General features: G+C 42.7%; 1 protein-coding gene across 8 annotated transcripts in view; it reads left to right on the top strand.

Annotated features, from left to right (window-relative positions):
- LOC143286678 (cleavage and polyadenylation specificity factor subunit 6-like) overlaps positions 1-22,003 on the top strand; it is a 41,986-nt gene that overhangs the window by 6,919 nt on the left and 13,064 nt on the right. For 2 of the 8 annotated variants that reach the window (XM_076594325.1, XM_076594326.1), the window contains exons 5-13: positions 645-838; positions 1,766-1,954; positions 2,449-2,558; positions 4,018-4,111; positions 7,276-7,287; positions 11,725-11,742; positions 14,574-14,678; positions 16,891-17,015; positions 20,309-20,406. In XM_076594325.1, coding sequence (XP_076450440.1) covers positions 645-838; positions 1,766-1,954; positions 2,449-2,558; positions 4,018-4,111; positions 7,276-7,287; positions 11,725-11,742; positions 14,574-14,678; positions 16,891-17,015; positions 20,309-20,406 — 945 coding nt within the window. The remainder of the gene's footprint in view (positions 1-644; positions 839-1,765; positions 1,955-2,448; positions 2,559-4,017; positions 4,112-7,275; positions 7,288-11,724; positions 11,743-14,573; positions 14,679-16,890; positions 17,016-20,308; positions 20,407-22,003) is intronic. The other 6 variants (XM_076594329.1, XM_076594328.1, XM_076594327.1 and 3 more) reach the window with 6 other exon arrangements.

Genomic DNA, 22,003 nt, shown 5'->3' with positions numbered 1-22,003 from the left:
AATGCGTGTCTTATATTGTTTTTCCTCAGCAGTTTTGCCTTGTTATGGTGGAGTGACCAACATTGAAATGTGTATCTTATATTTTTCCTGAACAGTTTTGCCTTGGTGATCATGGAGTGTGAGCAACATTGTAATGTGTATCTTATATTGTTTTTCCTCAGCAGTTTTGCCTTGGTGATGGTGGAGTGTGAGTAACATTGTAATGTGTACCTTACATTGTTTTTCCTCAGCAGTTTTGCCTTGGTGATCATGGAGTGTGAGTAACATTGTAATGTGTATCTTATATTGTTTTTCCTCAGCAGTTTTGCCTTGGTGATGGTGGAGTGTGAGTAACATTGTAATGTGTATCTTATATTGTTTTTCCTCAGCAGTTTTGCCTTGGTGATGGTGGAGTGTGAGTAACATTGTAATGTGTATCTTACATTGATTTTCCTCAGCAGTTTTGCCTTGGTGATGGTGGAGTGTGAGTAACATTGTAATGTGTATCTTATATTGTTTTTCCTCAGCAGTTTTGCCTTGGTGATGGTGGAGTGTGAGCAACATTGTAATGTGTATCTTATATTGTTTTTCCTCAGCAGTTTTGCCTTGGTGATGGTGGAGTGTGAGCAACATTGTAATGTGTATCTTATATTGTTTTTCAACAGTTTTGCCTTGGTGATCGTGGGGTCTGAGCACAGCTCTCGGAACATCTTTGAGCGCCTGGCTCGCAAAGAGTTGCACGGGCAGATCCCGCAGATCATGCACTACAGCAAGCAGGCCCTCAGTCAGTTTGAAGCTCAGGCACGCAAAGGAGGAGAGCAGCCCCAGAACGGCAACTTTAGAGAGAGAGACAGAGAAAGTAAGTTTCACAGCGTTGGTGGAATCAGTGTTTGTAGGAGTGGCTTGTTTTATTGACTTAATCGCATGTGTATTGATAGAGGGGAAAAGATCTTGGATCTTCCAAAGAATATTGTAATACTTGCAGATATATCAAGTCGAAGGAAGTAGGTCTGTGAAATTAAGTTAGTCTTAGTGGGAGAAATATGAAATGGTTGAATAAGCTGTTGTGTGTACTTAATAAATTGTTGGTTGGTATACTTGTAATTATTTCTTCATGATAAATTAATGTGTTTGTGTCTTCGGGTTAAGGCTTTTCATCTCAATAGATGCCAGGTAAACAGGCTCTTATTCTTTCTTTCTTTCTTTTATCACCTTTTCAATGTGTTTTTAGGCGTACAGGATGTAGTATTTCCTCATTGGTTTGCCTGATAACTTGATGATAGTGCAAGTATTATGATGACGTTGGCCAGCTCAGAAACTCACTGTGCAAATGTGGAAACTACATTCAGCAGGCATTTCTTTCCACTGCGTTTCAAAAAGTTGATTCCATGGTCAGCGTGTTGTGTTCTAGCAGAACTGGGAGGATTTGCGAGTCCACATGGATTTCATAGATACTCGAGTTCGGTGAAAGTTATTTTAGTGTCATCTCTTCCAACTGCTTTTATCCTGCACAGTACCATTATCCTGGTCATCCATGTGATTTTCAAGACGCCATACTGCTTTCTTGTCTATATGCAAGTACAGAAATTTATTGTTTGACTTGTGCCAAAGTAAAATACAGATAGATTTAGGCAGAGTAAGTTCGGTTAGATTTCAAAGTCAGAAATGATTCGTTTGTAATTGCTTGCAGTCGATCCTTGACGCTCAGATTGATTTTTCCCCAGTTTTCAAATTTTGAAATGTGACCTATGTCAAAGTCAGAAATCTAATCACTGTGAACTTGCAGTGGATCGCTTTCCAGCCAAGCCGCGCGGACCTGCCCCCAAACCGTCGGGCCCCCCGCCCCCCCAGCCAGGACGTCCAGCACCGGGGGTCTTCCCCCCACGCATGCAGCAGCCTCCCCCCGGACCCCCGCGCCCCGGCATGCCTGTGGCTGGACCCCCCATGCCCGGCCCCCCCAACCTGCCCTTTGCCCGTGAGTTGATGGTGTTTTGGATTCCTTGAGTTTATATGTGTGTGATGTATCCCCTTTACCTGTGAGTTGGTTGTGTTTTTGGGTTCTTTGGGTTTAAAATATGTGTCTGTGTGATGTATGTCTTTGCCTGTGATTTGGTTGTGTGTGTGTGATGAATTTTTCTTTTGCTGTTCTGTTTTTGTATTGTACGTGTGTGATATTTTGTCTGCATCTTTAAAAGAAAATGTTTTACTTCATAATCTTTTTTTATATAATACTTGTTAATTTTGTGTTTTTGAACTTTTTTTATGCATCTTGTGTATGACTTCCTCCCTTACACACACACATGCACACACACCCCTTCACTCCCCCTCCACTGTCTCCAGCACCACTCCACCCTATGTACACACTGATAGAATTTGCAGACCTAAGAAAAATTGAAGATGAAATGTTAATGTATGATTTGTGAGGGTGATGTTGGTGGAGGCAGTACATGGCTGCTGTGTGTTTTGCAGCTCTGCCAGGCAGCATCCCCCCGGTGTCAGGACCTCCTCCACCCAACGCCCTGGGTCTGCCGCCTCGGCCTGGCATGCCTCCCCCAGGGGGCCCTCGCCTGGAGATCGGGGTGAGTCCTGCTGCACTGTCCCCCTCTCTCTTCACTCTGGTACAGATGTACTTTACAGCCCTGGCATGCCTCCCCCGGGGGGCGCTCGCCTGGAGATCGGGGTGAGTCCTGCTGCACTGTCCCCCTCTCTCTTCACTCTGGTACAGATGTACTTTACAGCCCTGGCATGCCTCCCCCGGGGGGCGCTCGCCTGGAGATCGGGGTGAGTCCTGCTGCACTGTCCCCCTCTCTCTTCTCTCTGGTACAGATGTACTTTACAGCCCTGGCATGCCTCCCCCGGGGGGCGCTCGCCTGGAGATCGGGGTGAGTCCTGCTGCACTGTCCCCCTCTCTCTTCTCTCTGGTACAGATGTACTTTACAGCCCTGGCATGCCTCCCCCGGGGGGCGCTCGCCTGGAGATCGGGGTGAGTCCTACTGCACTGTCCCCCTCTCTCTTCTCTCTGGTACAGATGTACTTTACAGCCCTGGCATGCCTCCCCCGGGGGGCGCTCGCCTGGAGATCGGGGTGAGTCCTGCTGCACTGTCCCCCTCTCTCTTCTCTCTGGTACAGATGTACTTTACAGCCCTGGCATGCCTCCCCCGGGGGGCGCTCGCCTGGAGATCGGGGTGAGTCTGCACTGTCCCCCTCTCTCTTCGCTCTGGTACAGATGTACTTTACAGTCCTGGCATGCCTCCCCCGGGGGGCGCTCGCCTGGAGATCGGGGTGAGTCCTGCTGCACTGTCCCCCTCTCTCTTCTCTCTGGTACAGATGTACTTTACAGCCCTGGCATGCCTCCCCCGGGGGGCGCTCGCCTGGAGATCGGGGTGAGTCCTACTGCACTGTCCCCCTCTCTCTTCTCTCTGGTACAGATGTACTTTACAGCCCTGGCATGCCTCCCCCGGGGGGCGCTCGCCTGGAGATCGGGGTGAGTCCTGCTGCACTGTCCCCCTCTCTCTTCTCTCTGGTACAGATGTACTTTACAGCCCTGGCATGCCTCCCCCGGGGGGCGCTCGCCTGGAGATCGGGGTGAGTCTGCACTGTCCCCCTCTCTCTTCGCTCTGGTACAGATGTACTTTACAGCCCTGGCATGCCTCCCACGGGGGGCGCTCGCCTGGAGATCAGGGTAAGTCCTCCTGCACTGTCCCCCTCTCTCTTCTCTCTGGTACAGATGTACTTTACAGCCCTGGCATGCCTCCCCCGGGGTGAGTCCTACTGCACTGTCCCCCTCTCTCTTCTCTCTGGTACAGATGTACTTTACAGCCCTGGCATGCCTCTCCCGGGGGGCCCTCGCCTGGAGATCAGGGTGAGTCCTGTTGGACTGTCCCCCTCTCTCTGGTACAGATGTACTTTACACCTTTTTTTTGTTTGAGATATATGTATGACTATTTTGGATCAAAATATTGACTGCCCCTCATCCACCCCATAGGGGAAAAAAGAGAAATAAGTCGGAAAAGTGAAACATGCCCAGTGTGTTGACAGCCTCCACGACTGCCTCCACCTGGACACAGAGGCCCTCCTCCCCTGGACCCCCGCGGCCCTCCTCCCCGCAACGAGTGGGACCAGAGAATGCCAGGTATGTTCACCTTCCTTCAGGCACTGATTGTGCTTCGTGTTAATGTTAGCAAGTGTGTTGGTATGATGTTTAGCCTGTGACTGAGTGAATATACGGGTGAATGTAAGGGTGCAAGGTGGAGAACGTACACTCTTGGTGAGATTGGTAACACCATTATTAGGCGTCTAATACTGTTTTTGAGATTGTGAGCAGTTCTGTTGACATATTTGGGGGGCATTCTTTGTGAGACGATGTTAAGTGTTGATGCTCTTGTGATGACATTTGAGTTTGAACTGTCATTGTGTGTTTGATCCATAGTTATAGCACCACTATAGTGTGTGTTTGCAGTGGAGTGTTCATGCCATACCAGTAACCACTGTACTAACAAATTGTCCTTGACTTTGTGCGTTTTGCTTCCCCCTCCCCACCCCACTCCACACTCAGTGGACACACAAATCACTGGCTTAGAGAGACTGCAGCCTGCTTGTTAGCAGCTGTGCAGGTGAAGGAAAGAACAGAAACTGGTAGAGGATGAATGGACCCAATGGCTACATGCTATGGTTTTAGTTCAGCATGCTGCATTGTATCACTTTTCCATCACAGTCTTCCGTCACAAGCTGTCATACTTGAATGTTTTTGGTTGTGTGATGCTTGTTACTGTTTTGTCAGTTGTCTAAGTATGAGGTCTGTCCTAATTTCGAAACGCCAAGTTCATTCAACCAGTCAGAGATCAGTTTTCGTCGCTTGATGATTGTTTAATTCGGCTATTGGTGATTCATTTTCTTTGAACAGTTGGAATCCTCCTCCTCTCCCCTTCAAAATTGAACTGTTGATCCCACAGATAGTGTAACCAAAAAAAATGAACCCAAAGCTAACATGGCAAATCATAATGGTGCAAGTCTTCAGTCCAGTATGTAATAAGAGATACTCCTGCTTGATCTTATTTTTTTGTTTGTTGTTGTTTTTGTTTTGGGGGTGATCTTGGAGTAATGACTGAAAAAAGACAGTGGTGCTGATTTGTTAAAGAGTAGAATTGATATCCACTGCAGTAATAAAGTGCTTGAATATTTGTTATATAAGATATATTTGAATGTGAATTGTGTCATGTTTGGTTTTGTGTTATATTTGGTCAAATTTATAACAAATTCTTGTGCTAATTAATGCGCTGTCTCTTGGAGGAAGGTGGCAAAATGGTTAAGACGCTCATCTACCAATACAGAGAGTCCGTTAGTGTGTGGGTTTGAATCCCACTCTCACCCTTTCTCCCAAGTTTGACTGGAAAATCAAACTTGGGTGTCTAGTATTTTGGATGAAACAATAAACTGAGGTCTTGTGTGCAGCACACACTTGGCACACTGAAAAAGAACCTACGGCAACGAGAGTGTTGTCCTCTGGCAAAATTATGTAAAAAGAAATCCACTCCGATTGGTACACAAATATATAAGCATGCACTCAGGCCTGACAAGTGCATTGGGGTATACTGCCGTCAGGCATTTGCCCAGCAGATGTGGTGTAACATCTGTGCATTTGTGACGCCTCCTTGAGAAACTGAAACATTGCTCTTATAAAGGTGGAAAGCAAACGGCATGAATAAACATGAAAAATCATGAAATAGTAAAGTACAGCCTAGAACTGATAACCTGAAGTAATGGAGGGAAATGGAGACTTGCTGTGTGGATGGACATTGTGGGGAATAACCTGAAGTAATAGAGGGAAATGGAGACTTGCTATGTGGATGGACATTGTGCAGAATAACCTGAAGTAATAGAGGGAAATGGAGACTTGCTATGTGGATGGACATTGTGCAGAATAACCTGAAGTAATAGAGGGAAATGGAGACTTGCTATGTGGATGGACATTGTGGGGAATAACCTGAAGTAATAGAGGGAAATGGAGACTTGCTATGTGGATGGACATTGTGCAGAATAACCTGAAGTAATAGAGGGAAATGGAGACTTGCTATGTGGATGGACATTGTGGGGAATAACCTGAAGTAATAGAGGGAAATGGAGACTTGCTATGTGGATGGACATTGTGCAGAATAACCTGAAGTAATAGAGGGAAATGGAGACTTGCTATGTGGATGGACATTGTGGGGAATAACCTGAAGTAATAGAGGGAAATGGAGACTTGCTATGTGGATGGACATTGTGGGGAATAACCTGAAGTAATAGAGGGAAATGGAGACTTGCTATGTGGATGGACATTGTGCAGAATAACCTGAAGTAATAGAGGGAAATGGAGACTTGCTGTGTGGATGGACATTGTGGGGAATAACCTGAAGTAATAGAGGGAAATGGAGACTTGCTATGTGGATGGACATTGTGGGGAATAACCTGAAGTAATAGAGGGAAATGGAGACTTGCTATGTGGATGGACATTGTGGGGAATAACCTGAAGTAATAGAGGGAAATGGAGACTTGCTATGTGGATGGACATTGTGCAGAATAACCTGAAGTAATAGAGGGAAGTAGAGACTTGCTGTGTGGATGGACATTGTGCAGAATAACCTGAAGTAATAGAGGGAAATGGAGACTTGCTATGTGGATGGACATTGTGCAGAATAACCTGAAGTAATAGAGGGAAATGGAGACTTGCTATGTGGATGGACATTGTGGGGAATAACCTGAAGTAATAGAGGGAAATGGAGACTTGCTATGTGGATGGACATTGTGGGGAATAACCTGAAGTAATAGAGGGAAATGGAGACTTGCTATGTGGATGGACATTGTGCAGAATAACCTGAAGTAATAGAGGGAAATGGAGACTTGCTATGTGGATGGACATTGTGCAGAATAACCTGAAGTAATAGAGGGAAATGGAGACTTGCTATGTGGATGGACATTGTAGGGAATAACCTGAAGTAATAGAGGGAAGTAGAGACTTGCTGTGTGGATGGACATTGTGCAGAATAACCTGAAGTAATAGAGGGAAATGGAGACTTGCTATGTGGATGGACATTGTGGGGAATAACCTGAAGTAATAGAGGGAAATGGAGACTTGCTATGTGGATGGACATTGTGGGGAATAACCTGAAGTAATAGAGGGAAATGGAGACTTGCTATGTGGATGGACATTGTGGGGAATAACCTGAAGTAATAGAGGGAAATGGAGACTTGCTTTCTTTTTTTTTTCTTTTTTTTCTTTTTTTTTAAATATATGTTTCTTATTCTTTTGTTTTTAAGGTCATCCCAGAAGTAAGTGGGAATTTTTTCTTATATCTGCCACACAGATAAGATGAAGAATGTCATCTTCAGTGACAGTTGGTTAGTTGGACAGATGGTGAAAGGACACAGGAAAGGAGGCATGCTTTTCTGACAGCGGAAGAAGGCAGTTATCACTATGCTGTTAAGACATACTGAGAGCCGTCCTCTTGGCAAAATAACAGTGCTGTGTTGTTTTTGTTTCTAATTGAAGTTGACTAACAAGTGCTTGGAAATACCTATTGTTGATGCTTTCAGGCTTTTACACTGCTCCCTCTCTTTGTCTTGTGCTTGGTGTTCTCCTTTATTTGATGAAAATGCCAGATGCCTTTCCTACACTACAAGTGTCTTCGCAAATTAATATAAACATTTTAACTTGGGGTTTTTTTGGGGGGGGGTTTTCTGGCTTTTTTTTTTCTTTTTCTTTTTTTTCCTTCATTTATTTATTTAATGACTACATTCGCCTGAATAAGGTTTGGTGCAGTCATGTTTTTTTGTTGTTTTTTTTTCGCTCATGCTACTTTCATGAACATCTAACATTTATTCTGTACTATTTTGGAAACTGAAAACAGGTGACTGTCTTGAGACCACTTAATTTTGGTTGAGTCATTTACTTTGAGACCCTGTTCTGCAGACTGCTCTTCAGTGTTTGCTCTGAGAAATACAGTGGAGTATGTGTTTTGGAGAAGATTGGTAAATGTGGTGATGGATGTTTTTTGTCCTGAAAAAGTCTGCAGAAAGATTGAGTTGACACGTTTACATTTTCCTTATGGTGGGAAGTCTGTCGTGGTCTTGCCAGCTGCAGTGCTGTGCATAGTGTTTCATTTGCATTGCACATAACAGGCCAGATACTTAACACTTCCATTGAACCTGTGGACTCTATTTCCTGCTGTTTGATGACATGGGAGAGTTGTATAAAGTAAGGTAATGTCCAGTCCCCTTTCCAGCTTTGTGATTTGTTTTTGTAAATCTAAGAGAAGGTGTTGAAGGGGGTGTTTGCTCTTCTGCCTGGTCCTACGTTTTTACGCTTACTCTTTTTGCACTGTTATGGGCTTGCTTTTGCACACAAAGTTCTGACCAAAAAGTATTGGTTTTGGTTCAGGCTTTTGTTAGTTCAGTGTCATGGTGGGGGAAACATGGTTCACGCCAAACTTCTAGATCCTCTAGAATGCTGATATTTTTACTTTTCTCACTCAGTCATGAATTTAGATTTACTTAGGAAAATCTATGTTGAGTGTAGATTTGATTTCAGTGCTCTGTTACAGGTTTTATTCAGTATTTCATTTATTGTATTCTGTAAAATGAGCATTGCCTGTGTATTCAGTTGTCAGTTTTAGATTCTACAAGTGATAGTTGGTGTTTTCTTTTTATGATTTTATCTGGTATCTTTAAACATATTTTTTTATGAAGCTAAAATTGCTTCAGATTGAGACGATGAGAAAAGATGATTGCTGTTTAGCTGTTGCTAGTTTTGATCCTGGCTATATGTGTACTGATGAGGGAGTGACCTGAAGCCCTTGGTGTGCCCTGACTTTAGTCCCTTTCAGTAACAATGGTCAGCCCCCTCCCCCAGGTGGTGAGTTTCTTTGCCTATTCCCCTTCGTCCCCCGTTTCTTCTCTGTCCACTCTGTCCGCCTTCAGGAGTTGGTCCACAACATGCTGACATTTTCTTTCACTTTTTGCCTGGGTAGCTGCGAGGCTTGGGGCAGGTGGGTGTTGTTGTTTTGTGGGATTGTCGGGTAGTCTTTGCATGGCTGCTAAGAGATTATGCAGTGTGATATCAGGTTTGATTTTTTGTTTTTTGTTAACAGGTCACTGCTGAATGTTGAGATGATAGGATTGTATTGCTTTTCTTTTGTGTGACTTTATGTGCCATTGTAGTTGAAAGGTATTGTGCAGTTTGGTTGCATATTCAATTCTGCAGGTTACAAATTAATGGGAATGGATTGAGAATGTGAGTCTCTTTATTAAGAGGATACACTTTAAGGGGTAACCATATTGTAACCAAGTAAAATTTCTTGATTCATCAAAACCAGATATTGTCATTTCCACATAAAAAAGATAGGCATTGGAAAATTACACCACACAGTTGATATGTGCATGCACACACACAAGCACACACACACACGCACACACACACACATACACACTCACACGCAACAAAGAAGCAGAAGAGTGAAGTGCAGAACGAAGGCATTTCTTTGATTTCAGCCTGCTTCACTGTTGTGTCTTACGCAGGTGTGAATGTGTTGCTGTTATCACACCCAGTCTTGAATTCATTTTCGTCAGCTCTCTTCTCTGTTCTGTATACATGCATAAACAAAGTTTAGAACATTGTCTGACAAGATCTTATGTTCCAAAGCTTTCCTGTTCACTGTGACAGCAGTGAAATGTTCAAATATTCAAGTTTGATTGGTCAGTTATTATATCTGGAAGCAGATAAACTCCTCTGCCTATTTTTGCGTTGAAAGTTTTATAAATGAAACCCCGGTTATTGTCCATTTAAAGGCTGAACAGTGTTTGATTAAAAACTTATGAAAGTTGTCTGTATGTGAGACATTAGTGAGTCTTTTTGACGATCACACCAGTTAGGCTGCCAGTCCACTTTATATTATCCAGAGATTACACACTTTGACGTTTGTTGTGGAGACTGATGTCTGATTGTTGACCTTCATGGTGAGTTGTGCCCCATGAATGTTTTATATTAGCATGGATACCAATTCATTACACTGCTTTTTTTCTACACTTCTTATCAGTACTGCATTAAGCATTTAGCTTGTGTGGTTTTATGTTTGGATGGTTTACATTTTTTCTCCCATGCCTGTTTTCACTAGTTTCTCAGATCAGTCTTCAGACACTCTAGGTGTCCAGTCTGTTAGGCTAACTAGTCTGAAAGACCAGTGAAAGGGCTGAAAGACCAATGAAAGGGCTGAAAGACCAATGAAAGGGCAGAAAGACCAGTTAAAGGGCTGAAAGACCAATGAAAGGGCTGAAAGACCAATGAAAGGGCAGAAAGACCAGTGAAAGGGCAGAAAGCCATGAAAGGGCTGAAAGACCAGTGAAAGGGCTGAAAGACCAGTGAAAGGGCTGAAAGACCAATGAAAGGGCTGAAAGACCAATGAAAGGGCTGAAAGACCAGTTAAAGGGCTGAAAGACCAATGAAAGGGCTGAAAGACCAGTTAAAGGGCTGAAAGACCAATGAAAGGGCTGAAAGACCAATGAAAGGGCAGAAAGACCAGTGAAAGGGCAGAAAGCCATGAAAGGGCTGAAAGACCAGTGAAAGGGCTGAAAGCCAGTGAAAGGGCTGAAAGCTATAAAGGGCTGAAAGACCAGTGAAAGGGCAGAAAGCGATAAAGGGCTGAAAGCCATGAAAGGGCAGAAAGCGATAAAGGGCTGAAAGCCATGAAAGGGCTGAAAGACCAGTGAAAGGGCAGAAAGCGATAAAGGGCTGAAAGACCAGTGAAAGGGCAGAAAGCGATAAAGGGCTGAAAGACCAATGAAAGGGCAGAAAGCGATAAAGGGCTGAAAGACCAGTGAAAGGGCAGAAAGCGATAAAGGGCTGAAAGACCAGTGAAAGGGCAGAAAGCGATAAAGGGCTGAAAACCATGAAAGCAGTCAGTGACTTGTTACAGTTTGCTACCTCGGTATAACCAGTTTGTTTTGCATCTGTCTGCATTATGAATTTCAAAGATTTACACATTGCATTGTGTGTGTGTGTGTTTTGTGTGCTCAAGAGGTTTGGTGGAACTGGAAGCATGGCATATTTTGTACCTTTCACAGTATATTTTCCATTTTAAAAGATAAGGAATGCCATTCTCATTGTAATGGACTATTCTTGTGTGTACAGTATTACCCCCACCCCACACCCCATCAACTTGATAAACAGATAAATTGGATTGTTAGAGTATTCATTGCAGATTGTTGATCAGTATCAGAACCTCAGTAATACTTGTGTACTTATGATTTTAATTTAAAAAGATAAAATAAAGTAAAAAAAAAAAAATATATATATATATATATATATTTAAAGAAAATGGCATTGAATGTGAGTGATGCTGGGACAGTACAGCTGCATGGTATGATTGTGTATATGTCAGCCAGGATGAAGAAATGCATGTTTTTTGGTGATGGATTATTCATGGCTCTGCTGACTTCTCCCTTGGCTTTTCCCTGTTTCCCTCTGACACTGTCCTTTTGTCTTGGCCCAAGTATTGAATATTGCTGTCATGGAAAAAGGTCAGGAGACATGACCCAAGCTCTTTATAATATGTATTAATGTGGACCTTGGTGTGTGAAGTGTACTTATGTGAATCCTTTTTTTTTCTTTCTTTTTTAAGTGGGTTGGATGTGAAAGTTTGTGCAAGTCAGCCTTCATGTTTCTTAGATCCTGTTTTTGATGTTTGTGCATGTGGGGTTCATCCTGGTGTGTAGGAACCATGATGAGACTGGGTACGTTTGTTGGTTTGGTTCTCTTCACTTCCCTGTTGCTTTGTTCTCTTTGTGCTGTAGGCTTCCTGCCCCACACCACTGGTTTTCCTCTGTGTGGCTGATGCCACAGCTCTGTGTGTGTGTGTGTGTGTGTGTGTGAATGGCTTGTGACCGTCTTTGGTGACCATGTCGATGAAAGGTGGATGACATGAGCAGTACAGAGCAGGTGCTTGCACTGTATGTCAGTGAGATTGGGTGTTGGTGTGTTCTGTCTGTGATGGGGAGTTTGATTTTTCTTTTCTTTCTTTTTTTTTCAATTTTTTCCATGTGTGTGTGTGTGTTTTGTTTTGTTTGTTTTTGTTTTGCTTTGTTGTTGGTCAAAATATCAGGAAGACTGACTGGGAATGAATGGAGAATATGATGGATTTTGTGTTCACATCCTTTACTCAAAGCTTTATTGATAACATGGATGATACATGGATTACATGGATGAGGACTGTTTTTCTTTTCTCTCTCTCTCTCTCTTTCTCTTTGTTTATTTTTTCATTTGCTGTTTGTTTGATGTTAAAGCTGTTGATAATGATTAATGATTTTTATTTTTTAAGTTTTGAAAAACAAACATTGATTGGTTTGTTATGAATTTGTGTAGATGACAAAGATGAAGCACTGTTGAGTGTTGTTTTTGTTTTATTAGGTTGTTTTTTTTGTGTGTTTTTTTACTTTGGACAAAAATTTAGAAAATACAAAACCTGCTGTTACAAAATGTGTTGTATGTGCTGAAGTGCAAGGTGTTTTTCACTCAGGATTATGAGATAATTTTAAATGCCACCAGCATGATGTGTCTTTCCAAAATATAATTGTTTATGGTTAAGCAGTTGGTTCTTTGGTACTTCAGTTGGTTCTTTGGTACTTTTGTGTCAGCTATGTGGATCTGTGTGATCATTTTGTCTCTGTTTTTGTGTGTTCGTTTGTGCATTTATACATGTGTTAATGTTAAGCTTACATGTTGGCGCATGGTAGCCACCAGGGTAAATAGAGAAGCCAAAGTTGGCAGGATTGAAGGTAGTGATAACATCTTTCCAGCCCTTCTTGTTGGCAGGATTGAAGGTAGTGATAACATCTTTCCAGCCCTTCTTGTTGGCAGGATTGAAGGTTGTGATAACATCTTTCTTTCCAGCCCTTCTTTTGGAAGTGAGTTTTGTTCAGTCAGGGGTCAACAATTCTTGTGAGCATGTAAAAGCATGTCTTGATTCAGTTTTTGTCAAACTAGGAACAGTGATTGGCCATATAAAAACAAGCAAGCAGACATATACCCTATCAAGGTTGGGGATGAACAAATGTAAATGTTAAAGCATAGAGGTTTAAGAACACTAGAAAAAGGAAAAAATTAAAATAAAGTGTGATAAATTTTTAATCTAGCATTTTTAAAATGTCCGTCATGAAAAATGACAGGAGATGGGGGAGCTTTTAAACCCCTGTTGGAAATCAAAGGAAGGGGTTGATTTAAAGGTCGAGATAATACTATAATATATTAAAAAATATAAAATAAAATAAAAAAGAAGAAAAAAAGTGGGAGATGCCCAGAAGCTGAGGTATAGCATTCAGAGTGCATCCAAACATGGCTCTGATTGATGACAGTGAGCACATGAACTTACCTGACATTGATGGTGAGAACTCTGGTGAGAACCCTGAAGAGAAATGACTAGATTTAAAAGACTTAGAATTGAATGGCCTTCAGCCGTTTCCCTTAGTTTACCCTTTCACTTCCAAAGCTTGGTGTGAATACATTATCATGTTGGAAATTTTGAATCGTTCAACTTTGTCATTGCTGTCAAGTTCAGTGAATTGTGTGTAATTGTTTGTGTTTCAATGTTTAGACTTTTTGTTCAACTTGAATTGGCGCTGGAGTGTGGTGGATGTTTGGGAGGTGTGATTGTGTGTATGGACAACAGATGGCTGGTGCTATGTTGATATTGCCCATGTGTTACTTTCTCTTGAAGAAGTTGATTTTTTTCTTTTGTTTGTCTTTGTTATGTTTGTGTGTGTGTGCTTTGTCATGGTTGTGTGTGTGGAAGAGGTAGTGCTGGATGTGTGTGTGTGTGCAAGAGGAAGAGGTGGTGGTGGATGTGTGTGGAAGAGGTGGTGGTGGATGTGTGTGTGTGTGCAAGAGGAAGAGGTGGTGGTGGATGTGTGTGTGTGTGTGCAAGAGGAAGAGGTGGTGGATGTGTGTGTGTGTGCAAGAGGAAGAGGTGGTGGTGGATGTGTGTGTGTGCAAGAGGAAGAGGTGGTGGTGGATGTGTGTGTGTGCAAGAGGAAGAGGTGGTGGTGGATGTGTGTGTGCAAGAGGAAGAGGTGGTGGTGTATGTGTGTGTGGAAGAGGTAGTGGTGGAAGTGTGTGGAAGAGGTAGTGGTGGAAGTGTGTGGAAGAGGAAGAGATAGTGGTGGATGTGTGTGTGGAAGAGGTAGTGCTGGAAGTTGTGTGTGCAAGAGGAAGAGATAGTGGTGGATGTGTGTGTGGAAGAGGTTGTGGTGGAAGTGTGTGGAAGAGGAAGAGATAGTGGTGGATGTGTGTGTGGAAGAGGTAGTGGTGGAAGTTGTGTGTGCAAGAGGAAGAGATAGTGGTGGATGTATGTGTGGAAGAGGTAGTGGTGGAAGTGTGTGTGTGAAAGAGGAAGAGATAGTGGTGGATGTGTGTGTGTGGAAGAGGTAGTGGTGGAAGTGTGTGTGCAAGAGGAAGAGAGGTGTGGCAGCAATGTGTGTGCAAGAGGAAGAGAGGTGTGGCAGCAATGTGTGTGCAAGAGGAAGAGAGGTGTGGCAGCGATGATGCTCAACATTGTGTGTGTGTTTTGCAGCTCCCTTCCCTCCCGGTGGACCACCCCCCACCCAGCCCATCCCTCCACCAGGTGTCCGGCCTCCAGCCCCAGGTGTGCGACAGTTTGTGCCAGGTGAGAGATTCCGTAAGTTGACCTTTGTTCTATTTTCACAACTTGTTGGTCACGTCAGGTGGGGGGAGGGGATGTCCATCATAATTGTATTGAAATTTGAATTTGTGTGAGTGTGTGTTATGGAAAATTGACATCCATTATCCCATCTCTGTGTCTGTACATATTCATTATCTGTCTCTCATTTGTTTTCTCTGCTGTCCAGCAATTGGAAAACAGTTTTGTAGGCAGACAATCATGACACTTTGTGCCTTTGTGCACATGTCTGTGCAAATGTGCATGCTTTCTGTATCATTCTTATCATGTAGACAAGTTGCAGTTTATTGAAGGAGAGCAGGTTGACAGCATCCTGCAGTGATGCCAACTATTCCAGTTTTAGTGTATTTTGTAACAACCAGTCGCAGTTTGTTCCAGTTTCATACCAATGTTAGAATTGTTGTGATGAGTTGATAATCTGCTAGCTAGAGAGACACACACCCATCCCCTTGATGTATTGTTAGCTGCATGGTAGTTAACACGTGGTGTGCTGAGTGTTCTGATGAACTGAGGACAGGTAAGTATTCATTCAACAGCAACACAAAATTCATTGCACTGAACCATTTGGCTGCATTTACCTTTCACACAATAACTCAGATTGCAGCAACAACTTATGCTTTGGCAACTGAGGCTGAAGTTTTTTGGGTCTGTCCTTTCCGGTTGCTGACAAGAGCTTTGCCATCTACATGTACTGTTCATCTTATGGATGTCTGTGTTGCATGCGATTATTTACTCAGATATTTCCACTGCAGGGTGCTACATTTCATGTCTGAGATGAATGGATTACTGAATGTCTTAGGTATATATGATTACTAAATATTGAATATTTTATTAATATGCACATGCATATTAGTATCTTATTCTTTGATATATATTTTGTGTACTCACCTTTATTTGTGTGTGTATGTGTGAATCATGTCTTAGATATATATCAAACTGAATATTTCATTCACAATATGTGCATGGTATTTTGTATTTTATCATTTCATGAATTATGTGTTTACTTCCCTTCATTTTCTGTTTCATGCTGTCTAGATGCACAGCATATCATGGGTTACATGAACACACACACACACACACATACACACACACACACACACACACACACACACACACACACACACAGACATTATGCTCTCTTTCTCTCACTGTATATGACTAATGGTGACGATGTTAGGTTGTTTGCCTTCTGTGTATGACTAATGGTGATGATGTAATGTTGTTTGCCCACTGTGTATGACAGTGGTGACGATGTAAGGTTGTTTGACTTCTGTGTGTGACTAATGGTGACAATGTTTAACCAGTTGTGATGTAATGTTGTTTGCCCACTGTGTATGACTGATGGTGACGATGTAAGGTTGTTTGCCCACTGTGTATGACTAATGGTGACGATATGTAACCAGTGGTGATGATGAAAGGTAATTTGCCCACTGTGTATGACTGATGGTGACGATGTAATGTTGTTTGCCCACTGTGTATGACTAATGGTGACGATGTAATGTTGTTTGCCCACTGTGTATGACTAATGGTGACGATGTAATGTTGTTTGCCCACTGTGTATGACTAATGGTGACGATGTAAGGTTTGTTTGCCCACTGTGTATGACTAATGGTGACGATGTAAGGTTTGTTTGCCCACTGTGTATGACTAATGGTGACGATGTAAGGTTGTTTGCCCACTGTGTATGACTAATGGTGACGATGTAAGGTTTGTTTGCCCACTGTGTATGACTGATGGTGACGATATGTAACCAGTGGTGATGATGAAAGGTAATTTGCCCACTGTGTATGACTGATGGTGACGATGTAATGTTGTTTGCCCACAGTGTATGACTGATGGTGACGATATGTAACCAATGGTGATGTTGTAAGGTTATTTGCCCACTGTGTATGAGTAATGATGGCGATATGTAACCAGTGGTGATGATGAAAGGTAATTTGCCCACTGTGTATGACTAATGGTGACGATCTGTAACCAACGGTGATGATGTGTAACCAGTGGTGACGATGTGAGGTGATGATGTGATGTGTAACCAGTGGTGATCATATGTAACCAATGGTAATGATGCAAGGTGTGTAACCAACGGTAATGATGCAAGGTGTGTAACCAACGGTGACAATGTGTTTGTGTAACCAATGGTGACAATGTGTAACCAGTGGTGACAGTGCGAGGTGATGATACAATGTTTCAGGTGGACCCCCACCAGGACTGCCCCCAGTGTCCACCACCCCAGTGGGTGGCCCTCCTCCTGCCCCCCACGTCAATCCCGCTTTCTTTACTCCACCCCCCACCCACACCCAGGCCCCGCCTCCTGTGGTGAGTCAGTCACTGTCCGCCCTTGGGCGTGCCTGCTAGATTGATGGTCTGAGTGATGTGTTCTGTATTGTGCAGTCACTGTCAGCCCTTGGGTGTGCCTGCTAGAGTGATGGTCTGAGTGATGTGTTCTGTATTGTGCAGTCACTGTCAGCCCTTGGGTGTGCCTGCTAGAGTGATGGTCTGAGTGATATGTTCTGTATTGTGCAGTCACTGTCAGCCCTTGGGCCTGTTAGATTGATGGTCTGAGTGATGTGTTCTGTATTGTGCAGTCACTGTCAGCCCTTGGGTGTGCCTGCTGGAGTGATGGTCTGAGTGATATGTTCTGTATTGTGCAGTCACTGTCAGCCCTTGGGTGTGCCTGCTAGATTGATGGTCTGAGTGATGTGTTCTGTATTGTGCAGTCATTGTCAGCCCTTGGGTGTGCCTGCTAGATTGATGGTCTGAGTGATGTGTTCTGTATTGTGCAGTCACTGTCAGCCCTTGGGCGTGCCTGCTAGATTGATGGTCTGAGTGATGTGTTCTGTATTGTGCAGTCACTGTCCGCCCTTGGGCCTGTTAGATTGATGGTCTGAGTGATGTGTTCTGTATTGTGCAGTCACTGTCAGCCCTTGGGTGTGCCTGCTAGAGTGATGGTCTGAGTGATGTGTTCTGTATTGTGCAGTCTTGAGTCAGGCAGCCCTTGGGTGTGCCTGTTAGATTGATGGTCTGAGTGATGTGTTCTGTATTGTGCAGTCACTGTCAGCCCTTGGGTGTGCCTGTTAGATTGATGGTCTGAGTGATGTATTTTGTATTGTGCAGTCTTGAGTCAGTCAGCCCTTGAGTGTGCCTGCTAGATTGATGGTCTGAGTGATGTATTTTGTATTGTGCAGTCTTGAGTCAGTCAGCCCTTGGGTGTGCCTGCTAGATTGATGGTCTGAGTGATGTGTTCTGTATTGTGCAGTCACTGTCAGCCCTTGGGTGTGCCTGCTAGATTGATGGTCTGAGTGATGTGTTCTGTATTGTGCAGTCACTGTCAGCCCTTGGGTGTGCCTGCTAGATTGATGGTCTGAGTGATATGTTCTGTATTGTGCAGTCACTGTCAGCCCTTGGGTGTGCCTGCTAGATTGATGGTCTGAGTGATGTGTTCTGTATTGTGCAGTCACTGTCAGCCCTTGGGTGTGCCTGCTGGAGTGATGGTCTGAGTGATGTGTTCTGTATTGTGCAGTCTTGAGTCAGTGAGCCCTTGGGTGTGCCTGTTAGATTGATGGTCTGAGTGATATGTTCTGTATTGTGCAGTCACTGTCAGCCCTTGGGTGTGCCTGTCAGATTGATGGTCTGAGTGATGTGTTCTATATTGTGCAGTCACTGTCAGCCCTTGGGCGTGCCTGTCAGATTGATGGTCTGAGTGATGTGTTCTATATTGTGCAGTCACTGTCAGCCCTTGGGCGTGCCTGCTAGATTGATGGTCTGAGTGATGTGTTCTGTATTTGTCTAGATTTGTTTCTAACATGTCTATTAATGATGACCAGACGATAAAGTTTACAACTTCCTTTTTTTTTCCACAACTCTGTTCGTAATCTGTTTTCATCAGAAATAGCTTTTCATTAGAATGAACAACACATAAATCGACTGTACTAAATCTCTATCAATTATTTATCTCTCCAGGTCAAAAAAAAAAAAAAAAAAAAAAATTGCTGACATTATGCAACATTTTGATTGAATTTGTGGAGTGTTTAAATGCAGTGTGGTTGAACACAAGTCTTGTCTTAATTTTGAGATGGTGTGAAATGTTAGTGTTGTGTGCCATGTAATTTTACATCCACATCCAGTGATGTGTAACATTTGGTGATATTTTTGTATGTATGTTTAATTAGAATGGTCAGTATTTTACACAAACTGAGAACCTAAGATGCATGTTTTTTAATGAGAAGGGTGTCTTGATGTTTATTTCAACGAGAGAAAGGCAACTAGGTTTATATACTTTGATGAAAGAAAGGTTAATCGGTGGGTTTTTTATTTTTATTTTGGGGGGTTGGGGGGGGGGGAAGGGTCAGTAAGTCTTTTTTTTTATTTTTTTTTTTATTGATAGAAGGATGGGTTAAAGTATCTTTTTTATTGGTAGAAGGGTGAGTTAAAGTGTCTTTTTTATTGGTAGAAGGGTGAGTTAAAATGTCTTGTTTATTGGTAGAGTTAAAGTGTCTTTTTTATTGGTAGAAGGATGGGTTAAAGTGTCTTTTTTATGGGTAGAAGGGTGAGTTAAAGTGTCTTTTTTATAGGGTGAGTTAAAGTGTCTTTTTTATTGGTAGAAGGGTGAGTTAAAATGTCTTTTTTATTGGTAGAGTTAGTCTTTTTTATTGGTAGAAGGGTGGGTTAAAGTGTCTTTTTTATTGGTAGAAGGGTGGGTTAAAGTGTCTTGTTTATTGATAGAACGGTGAGTTAAAGTGTCTTTTTTATTGGTAGAAGGGTGAGTTAAAATGTCTTTTTTATTGGTAGAGTTAGTCTTTTTTATTGGTAGATGGGTGGGTTAAAGTGTCTTTTTTATTGGTAGAAGGGTGGGTTAAAGTGTCTTTTTTATTGGTAGAAGGGTGGGTTAAAGTGTCTTGTTTATTGATAGAACGGTGAGTTAAAGTGTCTTGTTTATTGGTAGATGGGTGGGTTAAAGTGTCTTGTTTATTGGTAGAAGGGTGGGTTAAAGTGTCTTGTTTATTGGTAGAAGGGTGGGTTAAAGTGTCTTGTTTATTGGTAGAAGGGTGGGTTAAAGTGTCTTGTTTATTGATAGAACGGTGAGTTAAAGTGTCTTTTTTATTGGTAGAAGGGTGGGTTAAAGTGTCTTGTTTATTGGTAGATGGGTGGGTTAAAGTGTCTTTTTTATTGGTAGAAGGGTGGGTTAAAGTGTCTTTTTTATTGGTAGAAGGGTGGGTTAAAGTGTCTTGTTTATTGGTAGATGGGTGGGTTAAAGTGTCTTCTACCAGTGGCTTTTTTATTGGTAGAAGGTGAGTTAAAGTGTCTTTTTTATTGAGAGAAGGATGGGTTAAAGTGTGTTTTATTGGTAGAAGGGTGGGTTAAAGTGTCTTTTTTATTGGTAGAAGGATGAGTTAAAGTGTCTTTTTTATTGAGAGAAGGATGGGTTAAAGTGTCTTTTATTTGTAGAAGGGTGGGTTAAAGTGTCTTCTTTATTGGTAGAAGAGTTATTCAAACAAATGAAAAAGTATTTTGAATGTAATGAGAGAAGGGTTACTCAAGGTATATGAAAGAGAAGGGTCAGTCAGAGTGTATGTTGATGAAAGAAGGGCTCCTCTTTTCTGTGTCAGCAGCTTGGACATCCTCCTCCAGCCGACCCCTATTCCCGTCCCCCTCCTGCCTCCCACCCCAACGACCGCAGTGAACCCTACGGGCGCTCTGCTCCAGAAAGGTTGGTCCTCAGGCAGGGGTTGGGTTCTGTCAACACTTGGATATATGGCAGGGCTCAATAGTTGGAGATATGTGTGAACCGGCATATTGGTTCCTTCTGTACAGACACCTTGAATGATTGTTTTTTCTTTGCTTGTTGTTGTGTAGTGTTCTGAATGCCTCTGTGAAAGTAAGGTAACTGGCTTTCAACAATTGTTATTTCTTGGCATGAACTTTTTGTACAGCATATATATAGAGAGATTATCCAGTTCAGTGCCAGAGAATTTTGTTGAAAAAAAAAAAAAAAAAAAAGAAGAAGAAGAAAAAAAAAGTGCTCTGCCCTTGCCAGGGAATTTTGAGGATTCGGGAGTAATAAATCACAAAAAACTCTAGCTATGGGCGATACAGAAAGAAAGTAAACGTTTTTGTGAAGGATAATGAGTGTAGATTCTGTTTCTGGGCTTTTTTTCCCCAGTTAGATTGATTGTAGGTTACTGTTCAGGCATGTAAAGTCAAGATAATAATTTTTGTGCAACAAAAAAGTCTGTGGGGTGCATGGGGGGGTGTTTCGACTGTCGAAAGTTGCTCGAACATTGTCCGACCGATCGACAAGACAGACCCACAGCGTTTGCTAAAATGCCCCATGTTTGGATAAGCAAACCAATTGAGAATAAGTGTTCGGTTGATTCTCTGTCATCATTCAGCTATCAGTATTTGGTCGGGATCCGAAACTTTCACTTGCAGGCTTCATGACATACCTGATTTCGTCGATTGTCTTCAATGATTGTCAAAATGAGAAAACTCACAGAGGAACAGAAGATTTTTGCAGCAGTGATAGATAAAGGAGTGAAAAATAAGTGGAACTGGGCCTGGCAAGATGCAATCATTAAAACAGAAGTGAAGAACAAAAAATATAACTTTACGGGTAGGTGACACCATTCACAAATTCGATGCAGCGGGCAAGGCCAAGTGCAATTGGTGTCAAATTGTATGGGTGAAACTCTTCAGTCTAGGCACGGAAATTTGTTTCCAGTTTTACATTAAAAACTGGGCGTCCATTTTCTGGGGGGGAAAAAAAAGAAGAAAAGCTGATGAGCTGTTCTATATTGTTTACTGATGATCTGTCCAAAATGAAAACGGAATGCTCTTCGGAAAGCGTAGTTTGTTGACCCCTTGAGAGGCCATCAGTGACTTGTCAGAGCACCAAAATCAAAGTCAGAAAGTTTCCTGTCGATTGAAGTTGTCAAATGCCGATAACGAAAGGCGATCCCTACGCGGCACGCATTGATATCACTGTGAAAAGAATGCACGCGCGCACATGCACACACATGCGGTTGATCACACACACACACGCATAGACATGCGAGCGCGCATCCTTGACTGCTGAAAGTGATATAACCAGTCACATACTCAGCCCCTCCTCCCTCCAGTCATTCCACTTCCCCTTTCTTTCCTCAACCAGCACACATACTTGTCAGTGGAACAGAGACTACAGCTGAGAGACCAAATGGTCGGTTGTATTGGTACAGTGCAAACTTGTGTGCAAAGAACGTTTTCCCTGAAAACACTACACACACACACACACACGAGACGCCCCCCAAACCTCTTAAAAGTCACTA

Source organism: Babylonia areolata, chromosome 10, assembly GCF_041734735.1.
Source record: "Babylonia areolata isolate BAREFJ2019XMU chromosome 10, ASM4173473v1, whole genome shotgun sequence".
Classification (NCBI taxonomy): Eukaryota; Metazoa; Mollusca; class Gastropoda; order Neogastropoda; family Buccinidae; genus Babylonia; species Babylonia areolata.
This window is presented reverse-complemented; position numbering and strand designations above follow the sequence as displayed.